Source organism: Misgurnus anguillicaudatus, chromosome 17 (genome assembly GCF_027580225.2).
Source record: "Misgurnus anguillicaudatus chromosome 17, ASM2758022v2, whole genome shotgun sequence".
NCBI classification, from domain to species: domain Eukaryota; kingdom Metazoa; phylum Chordata; class Actinopteri; order Cypriniformes; family Cobitidae; genus Misgurnus; species Misgurnus anguillicaudatus.
Genome location: NC_073353.2, coordinates 41,442,365 through 41,454,371, shown reverse-complemented (window position 1 = coordinate 41,454,371; position 12,007 = coordinate 41,442,365). Strand labels below are relative to the sequence as shown.

General features: G+C 37.4%; 2 protein-coding genes across 3 annotated transcripts in view; one reads left to right on the top strand and one right to left on the bottom strand.

Moving 5' to 3' along the window:
* Positions 1-8,422, bottom strand: part of cers6 (ceramide synthase 6) — a 58,119-nt gene extending 49,697 nt beyond the window's left edge. The window contains exons 1-3 of the mRNA XM_055215147.2: positions 8,067-8,422; positions 4,192-4,297; positions 1,734-1,864 (exon numbers count right to left, since the gene is read on the bottom strand). Of these exons, the coding sequence (XP_055071122.2) occupies positions 1,734-1,864; positions 4,192-4,297; positions 8,067-8,236 (407 nt within the window). The 5' untranslated portion in view covers positions 8,237-8,422. The remainder of the gene's footprint in view (positions 1-1,733; positions 1,865-4,191; positions 4,298-8,066) is intronic.
* A 1,362-nt stretch (positions 8,423-9,784) lies between these two features.
* Positions 9,785-12,007, top strand: part of stk39 (serine threonine kinase 39) — a 137,898-nt gene continuing 135,675 nt past the window's right edge. Inside the window, exon 1 of one of the 2 annotated variants that reach the window (XM_055215240.2) lies at positions 9,785-10,203. In XM_055215240.2, coding sequence (XP_055071215.2) covers positions 10,098-10,203 — 106 coding nt within the window. In that variant the 5' untranslated portion in view covers positions 9,785-10,097. The remainder of the gene's footprint in view (positions 10,204-12,007) is intronic. The other variant, XM_055215239.2, reaches the window with a different exon arrangement.

Genomic DNA, 12,007 nt, shown 5'->3' with positions numbered 1-12,007 from the left:
CTTCTTATAAACTCAAAGTATTTAAAGTGAGAAGGATACATAAAACATGCATTTAAATATTAGACTTTAAATTTTGATGTTAAATCCACTATTGTATTATTATATAATTGATCTACAGTCCAGTATTTCGTTCAATTACATCAGAAGAAACTGTAAATAAATTAATGTAAAAATAAGAGTAATCCCTTACTCTTATAAAAGTAATTAAATTACAGTAACTAATTACTTAGTAACATGTCACATGATCTTATTATTTTTTGTCAATTGACCTTTAAATCAGATTTGTGTTGACTTGTTATCTCATAATGAAATGTTATAACCAGTCTTGGGTGTAACACTGTAAAAAAAATGCAGCACGAATTTAAAACAACTTGGTTTTGCAAGTCAATTTAACCTACTATTTTAAGTGTTGGCTTAAATACAGTTGACATGACTTATAAATTCAAGTTGAAATTTTTAACTTCATTTGTTAAAGGAAAGTAACAAAAAATATGTGTTGATTTGACAAAAAGGCTGCAAATTACTGTTTAAAACGCTTATCATTACACAGTTCATGCAGTTTCACTTGGTTTAAAAATAGTACCATAGTATTTCTTTGCTGTATATTCTTTGATCTATTATTGTCTCAGAGTAAGACATAAAGACAATTCTCATTGGATTACACTGACAAGCGAGTTTGTAATCTTTAAAGACTGTTGCTTAATTGCCTCTGAAGGAAATCACACATCTTTATATAGTACTGTAGCAATGATAAAATGATAACCTCTAAGGCTTTTCAAACTAAAAACAACACAACAGAGCCGCTTATAAATGCCAACACCGCAGCCACTAATGGTGGATGAACTTGCCTTTACATTGACAGTGACAAAATGGGCAATAACAAAACTTTCACTCCAACATATACACTGTGGATATAAAATGGTTTCATTCTGACTATGCAGATGTTGGAAACCTTTTATTTGCATATACTAGCGGTGTCAATCGGACAGTTCATTGTATTAAGACACAGTATCGATCATCTCCACCAGCAATGCGATATTTGATACTTCAATATTACGTGCCTAGTTAAGTGGGTACATTTTTAATAACTCACAAAATATATAACATGAACTTTTAATTATACTTTTAAATAAAAAGGCGCAATCCCTGTCACAATTGGTTTCTGCCAATCAGTTTGTTCCATTTTCCAAATACAAAACATTTCCAAACCCACGTACGATAGCAGTCACAACGTCTTCTGCCTCTTTCGCTGTGTTTTCACTGATACAACCGCTTTTTTTGCAGCATTGCATTCAATTGTTGACAATAGCACATGCAAATAAATGAAAAAGCACGCTTTGGCGGAAATGCGTAGATGGACATCAAGGAATAAGGATAGTGCCAAAATAAAAGTACCTCATATTGATATTTTATGTGTGCATCGATGCATCATCCCATTAGAAATGTAATAGATGCATCATTTGTTACACCCCACCATGCACCCGTCTCTTTGACCACCCTAGACTCAGGAGAGCGACAACTCTTTGACTGTGACACCACATCTGCAGACATGCATTTGAAAAGCGCGGCTTGTAGAGAGCCATGCCATGTAGTTTATTTTCTCCCTACCCATAATAGTGATATATAGTGTATGCCACTTGTGCTGAAATTGTTTACAGCACCTTTAACAAGAACAAATTAGACCCCTGACAAAAACAGCGCAGATGGATCAAGCAAGCAGAACCGGCTCTCACATGCTCTCGCAGAAGCGCGCCAGCGTGCTGGGTTTCTCCTGGTTGCGTCGTTGCCTGAACCAGCGTTGAATGGTCCTCACATCCCAGTCCAGCTGCTTGGACAAGCCTTCTAACCTTTTCTCATCCGGATGCTGGAAGACACAGAAGACAGAAGTGTGTAACTGCAAAGATCTGACATTGTTAGCAGACGCACAGTTTGACAAATAAACTCTGACTGACTGATTTAAGAAGCTAAGACAAAAGGAAAGAACTTCACAACTCAAAAAAAGATTTTATGATGATTTAACAAGGAACTTTTTTTTAAGTGCTCATGCACATAAGAGAGCAAATATATATAAATGCAATTTTGACATTTATTACACGCATTTATTTCTGCCAGCAGGTTTGGTCTCGGATTGAAGGCCTGTCTCTGTATTCTTAAAGTTAGGCTAGAAATCGTGTATAAATATTTGTCAAAGAACCGTAGCTGTGTGATGGGCTAAAAATAAGTCTGGTGCGTCAGCACACAAGCTCTTATAAAAGCTATACACGTCAACGTGCCTGTACTCTAAGATTTCCATCACCTGTATCATCACAGCTGAATGTTCCCTTTCTTTAAAAGCACTATACAGAAACTCTAAAAAAAAAAACTCAAACTATGAGATCGGCAGGGTAGATTAGACAGTGTTGTAGCAAATTGAGACCTAAAAGCAATTTATTAGTTGACCCTCCACCAGGCATTGACCAATTCTGCTAACTTCACCACTTCTGCCATCCACAATATCATTAGACATATAAAGTGAAATGTAGCAGTTACTAGTAACAATGATATAAAATAGATATTTTGATTTATATAATAGTATTTTTCTGTTTAAAAAGTGCATGCTAACATTATATTTTGTCTACCCTAATTTAGACATGAATAAAAACTAGGGCTGTGTATCAGCAAGAATCTGGTGATATGATGCAATGCATTACACTGCGAATACTGTAAGTGTGTCGATATATTGGGGTATTACTTATAATCTATTTTATGCCACACTTCAGCTTTGTACAATAAAGCAGGAGCTGGAATAATAAATTTATCCTCCATTACTACACTGTAAAAAATGCAGAATTTCTGTCAAATCAACATATACTGTATTTTTGTTAGTTAAAGGTGCCAAATAATGCATTGAATAATATGTTAAATTGTTTTTGATATAAACAAAAATTATCCAAAAATGTTTTAAGATCTTCATTTACAACCATAAGATTTGTCTTTAAAATGAGATGGTCTATCATTATCTTATTTGAAAGAGTTATGTATAATAATGTTGAGCTCTGCTCTGATTGGCAGAACAGCTCCTTCAGTAGTTCTGTGTGTGTGTAAACAGACCTTATGTTTGAGTCTGTATCAGATGCAGATACAGAATTTGAGGAATAATCAATTGTTTGGAGATTGTTAAGAGACATTTTTGAGTGGCAAGTTTGTGTTTTTTCATTATGGACCTGCAAAATGTAACTTTAACGTCAATGGTAGAACTTCAGCCTAAACGTTAGCATATAGCATTAACTAGCATATAGCGCTAACTCAGCAGTCACAGCTTAGCATTGTAACAACATTGTACTTAATTTAATGTGCAAGGTTTCCTGCAGCACTTTGCAGTTCGGGCGGCCCACCTAAGCTGGGAAACCTTACCGCCTTAACTAGGTCGTTAAAAAAAAAATTGCTGCACAAAAGGCTGTCAAGTGCATCTCAGAGAATAACGCGCATGGTCTTCACACCGAGAGCGGGCACGCGCACCACACGGCCGAAATGAGAAAGACGTGGGTAGAACCGGACCGTCACTGTCTGGAGGATAACTAGCCAGTTTATAAAACATCTCGGAGAATTGCGCGAACTCGCTTCACACCGCGAGTGTGCAAGCGCTTTGCACGTGCCGACATGAGATAAAGACGTGGCCTGTCATGTCTGGAGGATAGCCAGCTAATAAAACGCATGCCCGTGAGAATTGTAAGTGGACTTATGTTTTGGGTTTATTTAAGCCTGTTTTTGTATTAGTCTATAGTTCTTGCAAATTTAAAGTAAGTTAGCTGGTGATTTTGTTGTTTGAGCAACCTGCTAGCTAGGTTTCACGTGCCTAAGTAAATACGCACCTTTAACAAATTAAAAAGTTAAACAATTTCAACTTGTTTTTATAAGTTTTTATAGTGTAGCAGTGAACGCTAACAGTGGTGCACCCCATGCGCATACTTTCTGTAATTCTTGGAAGTATGGAGATAAAAAGACTGCTAAGCGGTCGGGATGTAAACTCAAAACCAAATAACTTCCATGCATCTTGTTAATTTTTTTTTTTTTTTTGATCTTGTATGTATCCTGATATACATGTTTATCAATATTTTCTTACATCCCAAATAAAAACATCTCCATATAAACCAATTAATGTTACGCTTAACATTTATTTTCAACTTTTTTTTAGGACAGAATGTTTATTACCTTTGTGATAGCAGTGAAAACCTTCTCCAGAATAGCGTTGGCCTGAGCCTTCTGCGGTCCATTGGCCTGGATTTTTAGACCTAATGCACATGGCCTTGCAATAAACCTACAACAACCAATAAACAAGACTTCATTACATTAATATTTGGCAATATCAACGACTGCCAATTTAATTCTGCAGGTCTAACAGACAGCATAAAACATTAAATAGGAACCCCAGAAGGAAAAGTGGGTGGCGAAAGAAATCCTTCAGTTTGCAGTCACTGCGGATTTCTTGCCGAATATCGTCAGAGAGCGTGAAGTAAACCACATGGGTCAATTGTAAGCGTTTGTCAAACTCCAGCTGAGCGGCTGCTTTCGGAAAAGTGAAGTCTGATAAGTATCTGTGGATAGGAAATAAACGCCCTTGCGGAGATCACAGACATTCACAGACTATAAACAAACAACACACCCATAAGATTAAATGTATTAACAGTGATGCCATCTTGTTAATATGATAATAAGATGGTACAGTATAAAGTTATTATAGCAGTTATATTAAAAGGGTAAAAGATGTGTCTTTGGTGCCTCCATAAAATTATGATGCGATCATTCAATATTTCACTCTAGGGACTGTAACATGGCATGCATAGTAAAAATTTATGACAGATCATATGATATATATTTACTAAAAAGGAGAACGATTTACTATCTATCGACAAAACTATTGGTAGATCTAAACAGCATGGGAACTAACACAAAGAGTTATCGACAGATGACAATAATCTCTAAATGGCAAAGTATCAGACGATTAATCCTGCTGGCCAATATATAAGAGAAAGAAATGCAAAAGCCGAAGGCTTGATTTTTAGTCTGGACTCTCAAACTGTAATGCAACAAACTTTTAATGAGCTCCTGACACTTTATTAAACTCTAAATCTTATCTCATTTTAATTAAGCGCATCACTGAAAATGAGATTTGGTGCGGCAAAAGCCTCAGAAATTATTCTTAAAGGCTGGGAAGTTGAGATAAGGTTATGAAGTCTCCACCCAGACTGATTTGTGTCATGCATTGTTTGTTTTGTGGAGCTGAAATCTCATAAATGGGCTGTTGTTCATTATTAACATCTACAGGGATGTGCGGGTTCAAGACAGGGGGTTTAAAGAACATGTCTGCACTTCAGATAATGTGTCAGATAAAGAGAAGTGATAGTGACCACAACATTGTTGCGATTTCGATTAACTGGCTTAAAGAGCACAGTGTTGTTTCAAGTGTTATATTTCCAATTACAACAGGAAGGAGTGGAAAATATTGAAGAGTTTATGCATTTTGTGGTTAATAGTTAACAGCCTTTAGTTGCCATGCATGCAACTTGGGATGCACAAGATATCATGTCAGCATTTATATCGCAACATGCACATCAGCACATATAACGTGCACATATATATTTTAATACGCTTTTTCAATTTATATTTTAGTGGGGGCCACCGTATAAAAGGGCGGCTGTATACAGAAAAAGTTTGAGAACCACGGCTATAGACGGCTTAATCGGACGCACGTGTGGTGACGCGATACGGGTCTGGTCTGAACTTTACTTTTATTTTGGTCTGAGTAGTTGCTAAACTGAACTCTTGAACAAATACCTCGTTGAAAGGTAATCTACACATTGTTTATGTTGCTTGTTATATAAATAAACTACATTTAAAGTACTTTGTTGTTATTTATTCTTACAGAGTTTACAGAAAGTTACGTGTTGACCACGAACAGGCCCGGATTAACACAGTGAAGTGCCCCAGGGTGACCAAATTTCAAGTAAATATATATATATTTATTATATTGAACTCTAGTCATTCAGGGCTCCAGACTAACTTTTTTGTTATTAGGAGCACTGTAGCCCCTGACAGAAAATTTTAGGAGTTCTAGCATAAAATTTAGGGCACACCTTAAATCAGCCTGCAATGCAATTATTCACATTTTTTCCAAAATAACTGCATTACTGAAGAATACTAAATAGACTTACTTAACTCTATGCAGTTGCTGCACATGTCATTATGCACAATTGATGAAACTTTTAGAATAGGCAAAACAAATAATTATACAACTCCCTTCACTAATTCTAGGCATAAGATAGTATATAATAAGTTATATCCAGATAGCATACTGTAATGAGATGAGTGGCAGGGCAATCTACATACTTGTATCCTTTACACGTTTCTCGTCTTTTATCCGGTTTTCCTTAACTTGGCACTGATGTCTGAAACCTTTATTCTCATCTATAATGTTTTTTGTGTTAATGTAGGCTAAAAGTTCTCCCGCTCTCTTTGTCTCTCATCTCTGCAATGTTTCATTTTAAATACCACGCCAGCGCGTCTCCTCGCGGTTCTGAGTGAGATGTGTTGACTTTACCGGGCTGTGTAGACCCATCGGTACAATCATCTGAGTGCATGGTGACATAAAACTATATACGCGTCATGCAAATGAGCATTTAAAGCCCAATCGCGCATTCCGTAGTTTTGTCACGGGTGCCCGCACATGCGCGAGTCTGGAGCCCTTGGTGCCCCCCATTGCCTGGTGCCCAAGGGCACTCGCCCAATCCCGTCTATGGATAATCAGGCCCTGACCACGAAAGCCGCTTGTTTATGTTATTACTGCTGAAACATCTATAAGCAACTGTAGTCAGAAGTTGGAGGTGTTCCTGTTACTGTACTAGAGCACATCTGATTCGACAATAAGAGTGAGTGCAGTATGAGTCATCAATATGTGTGTCCTTTAAAATGCAAATGAGCTGATGAAATTCAAACACTGATCACAATGATGATGGTTTGTTGCAATTAAAACTCAACTGTGCTTTTCTCTGCACTAAATGGCAGTGCTGTGATTGGATAGTGCAGATTAAAGGGTAGTTTTATTATAATAAGAGCTCCTTATGACATCATAAGGAGAGCCAAATTTCAACGACCTATTTTTTCATGTGCTTGTAGAGAATGGTTTACCAAAACTAAGTAACTTGGTTGATCTTTTCACATTTTCTAGGTCGATAGAAGCACTGGGGACCCAATCGTAGGACTTAAACATGGAAAAAGTCAGATTTTCACGCCATGGCCCCTTTCATTTAAAAAACCTGACAGTAAGAAAATGTTACAAAATAATGAAATCTGAAAAACTCTGCTGTCAGATGAAGGTAACCTTAGACCAGATGGTCTACTGCATAAATAAATGCAAAATATGATGTCCCACAGAGAATATCAAAACTGCTAAATATGGCCAAATGCATCAAATCTGACAAAACTGCTAAATTGAATGAATATTCAACCAAAGCTGACCTCATAAACCTGTATGCTGTCTTGATCATGCACTACAAATTTAACAAAACCTTATTGTGAAGAAATAAAAGACTAAACACCAAAATCTGTCAACAAAAGGAGTTTGTAAAGTACCACAAGTTTGAATGAAGTTATACGGTATGAATAAATTGCTAAATTTGATGTGTCTGTTATGCAGAGGTGTTTGGATACCAGGCTGGCAAAATAATTTAAAGGAATATTAATAAAGTGCTGCTTTGCAAACACTTTCAACAATGATAAGGAAATGCATGAAGGCTCAAAAACATCTAAGCAGGACCTGCATCTCTAGGCCAGCGACATTTCCATAAAAGAATCAACATCTCCGTCAGAAAGCATCAGAGTGACCTACTTTCATCAGCATCATTACACCCGAAAAGATGGGCCATGTGTTCCTGTCATTGTTTTATATCATATCGTGAGAATAAAGGAGATAAAGGAAGCGCTAGGAGAAACCTGTCCCATCACTCTCAGCTGAAGATGATGCTCGACATCTCCAAGGTTCAGCGCAAGGATAAAGATGATGATGCTGATGGTGACACTGGTGGACGTACCTCTCAAAAACCAGGCGGATCATAAACATGCAGAAGGCTAAAGGACACGCCAGATACAGATCCTCGGCTTGCGGGAACGTTGACTCATCTGTGTTTTTCAAGTCAGCCCAGGTGACGTTGTGAGGAAGCCAGAACCTCTCGTTCCAAAACCAAGCCAAAATCCCCGCCATCTCCAGCGGATCGGGAGTCTTTACGTCCTCGCTGAAGCCGGTGATAATGCGCGATCGATGGCCGATGTTCGGCTGATCTCTGCAGGTCCAGTGTGATGATGGTGGTGAGAGATTCGGGGTTTGCACCGCCCGTTTGTGTGTTCCTCGTCTCCACCGCTTTCTCTTGTGTGGGGAAGTGGAGCGAATTGACCCCGCCTCCCTGACGCTGATTGGTTCACACGCTTGTCAATCCCGCCGGCGTCGCAGCACTTGGTTAAAGAACCGGTTAACCCCAAAATGAAAATATTTTTTATTATTTTACTTGCTTATGTCATTAAAACGAGTTTCATAATATTTTCATATGGAACACACGTTTTTGACCTGTTTTCCGTAAACAACTTTACAATGATTAAATTTAGACAAAAAGTCCACGTGACAAAAATACAATTAAAATGTGCAAAAATTGATAAAATAAGTAACATAATTTAAATCCATTATATAAACATATGCATGATTCAAAAGTAACAAGCAACTATTTATATTTACTTTGTAAGACTAAATGTACTAATCTGACATTAAAGAACTATTCTTAACCTGAAATGCTAATCACATATTACTAATTTAGCGCCTGTCAGTCACAGAGTCATTTTATGTTGGTTCAGATGTCAATGGCCGTTTCTCAAACGGAAGGCTGCATCCTTCGCAGGTCGCATTTGTAGGCTACATACGTCTTATTTCAAAATATAAAAAATTATAAAGTTTACTATTATACTTAGTCAATCGAAAATTGATGTGATATACTTATGACTTGCGAATGTAATGCTCAGTTAACTTAAATAAACCAGGCGTGATGACGTATGTAGCATGCGACCTCCGCAGGATGCAGCCTTCCGTTTGAGAAACGGCCTTCATCTCTAGGCTTATTAAATGGCGCCACCTGCAGGGCAACGGCCAGCTTGTCCCCGAAATTGTTTTTGGTAATGTTTTACTGTGTACACATTAAAAAAAAGTATAAGTCATGATTTTAACAGAGTCTTTATTTGAACAGCAATTTCACACGTTTATATACTGGACATCTTTAAATATCTCTGATAAATAGGCGTACATTTAAAAGGCTTACTTGTGGTCAACCTCACACAACAGCTGTTGATTTAGCACATTAGCATTTTTAAATGACAATTATCGCCATCTGTTTGTAGATTTGCGTATCTGATGCGGCAATCTTCTGATTTGGGTCTAAATAATTTTAGATTTTTATTTTGTTTTATATATCTGAGGCCATTTAAAGGCATTTAACATTGTTGCAGTAAAGAAAATACAGGTGAGCTGTTTCTTGAACCATGAATATTAATAACCTAACGTAACTGGAACGTTACGATTTTACCAAGGTCACCAATGACCGTCAGTACTCCATATTAAGCACGCAGCTGATATTAAGACGTCCAAAATATATTTTTCACGAGCCTACGCCGTAGTAAGCCACTTATTTATTAATTTTATTTTACATTAATTTTTGTTTTGTGTCATTATTTTGCTTGTATTGTGCTGACCATGGAGTCTTTCACTGTGTGTACTAGAACATCGTGTGTTATGAATTTTGAGAACTTATGAATATTAATTACCCCACGTGACTGTACTACGAACGTTATCAATAAACCCTACCACGATAATATAATGGTACAGATCACAACATATTAAATATTAATATTCACAAGCGAGACCTAATGAATATTCATAAGTGAGTCCTTCGCCGTAGTAGGATGCGTGTGTTCTATCTCCGGATGTGTTCAACACAGGCGGTAGTGATCCAGCAGCAGCAGCAGCATCAACAGCAGCAGCAGCAGCAGCGCTGAGGTGAGTGAGCGACTCCCTCAGCAGCATCATGGCGGAGCAGAGCGACTCACCGTCGGCCGTCCAGAGTCCGCAGCCGGTGCCCACCGTCAGCTGGCCCATCGTTAAGGAAGCGTACGAGCTGCAGGAAGTGATAGGTAAGTAGCGGTCTCGTTGCTTGTCAATACGAGCTCGTGCGCGGCTGGAGTTTGGCGCGTGTCAGTGAAAGAGGGCCTACCGGCTTTTTCACACGCACCGGCCGATGACAGCAATGCAATGCGGATGTGACACGTCGCAATATTGCCATTGCTTTTTAAAAGTAGAAAATAAATGTAAGATGTTACATTTTAGTGACATGCGCATAAGTAGCGTAATGGATAATGCGCGCGTTATTTCCTCATTTGGACATGTGCCATTAGAAAGCATCATCACACAGTGCTATGTCTCAGCGCTACATTAGGCAACTGGGTATCACCATCACTCACTAATACATCAGGAAACTATGTAACAGCGTCATTACTCAGTAATACATGATGTATCACCTTCACTCATTGATACATTACTATGTAACAGCATCATTACTAAGTAGTACACAAAGCAACTATGTATCACTATCACTTTCTCTTACATCAGGGCAGGCAACTATGTAACAGCATTATCTCTTAGTAATACATCAGGTAACTATGTAACAGCATCACTCAGTCACAGGCAACTATGTAACATCATGTTATATGATGTTGATTAAAGCAAATGTGTGGTTGATCAAAACCTTCTGGACAGTATGTACTGTCTGTATCAACTCGTTGCGTTTAATAATTTACCAGTGGCTTTCGGTCAAAGTTAAATTAGCAGAAGCAGAAGTATAATATACATATGAGATAAACATATATAGAGATGCAACTAAGTTTCGGTGTGAAATTCCACATATTCTATGCATTTTATACTTTTATATGTTACTTATTTATTTTTTATTTCTTTAAAGCTGCTTTTCAATAATGCAAAATAGTCAAAAGCCCCACAGAAATAGTTGACTCTATCACGCATTATTTTGATCTTTCTGAAACTCTCTTAAAGGACAATAGAACTGGCAGCAGTTTGCCTGTAACTTAAATTTGTTATTTACTGGCAACAGTTTGTTCAAAGATAAACAAGACTTAATCTTTACAGGAATAAAACTTTAAAAAGTACATAATTATGCAAAGCATTTCTGGGAACCAAAATCAGAAAAAAACTGAAAGGTTAATGAGGATTTTTGTTTCCCAGAATGCTTTGAATGAGGCTGTTATTATTTATACATTTTATTCTGTATAGACAAAGACATGTTAATGTTTAATATGAATCTTTCTTTGAACAAACTGTTGCCAATAAATTAGATAAATATAAATCTACAATAAGTAAGTGGCAAACTGCTGCATAACTACAGCATTTTTTTTACAGTCTGAATGAAATGGCTATATTTATGTAAAGAATAGTGTCTGCTGGGTATGTGTGGGGTCAGGGATGTATATATTTAAAACTTTTGATCAGCACTTCAGGTCACACTTGCACGCCTCCATACTGTCTGTCAAACTGAGGTGTGATTTGTACCCTGCATGCACTGCATTTAAGTTCACGATCATTGTGCTCCCTGCTGGTCGTATTGTGCACAACACTTCTAATGCAAAACCAAGAGATGTAATTTTATAGTGTATTATGAAAACACAGTGTAACTTATAGACCTCAAATGTTATGTTTTTGTCAGTACATTTATGACACACATCTGCCCACATTTGTACATCCGCAACACATTTTTGTTGTTCAGAAAGTTAGCATGTCCGGTCACAGTAAGGTCATACAGAGAAAGCAGTTCTGTTCATATTTTAATGCAGTATTGTAATATATAAACTTTATGTAGAACAAAAATCTGTGTGTTACTGTGAATCTGTCACAATGTAGGCTAATGGATGCTGTTATTGAAGGATG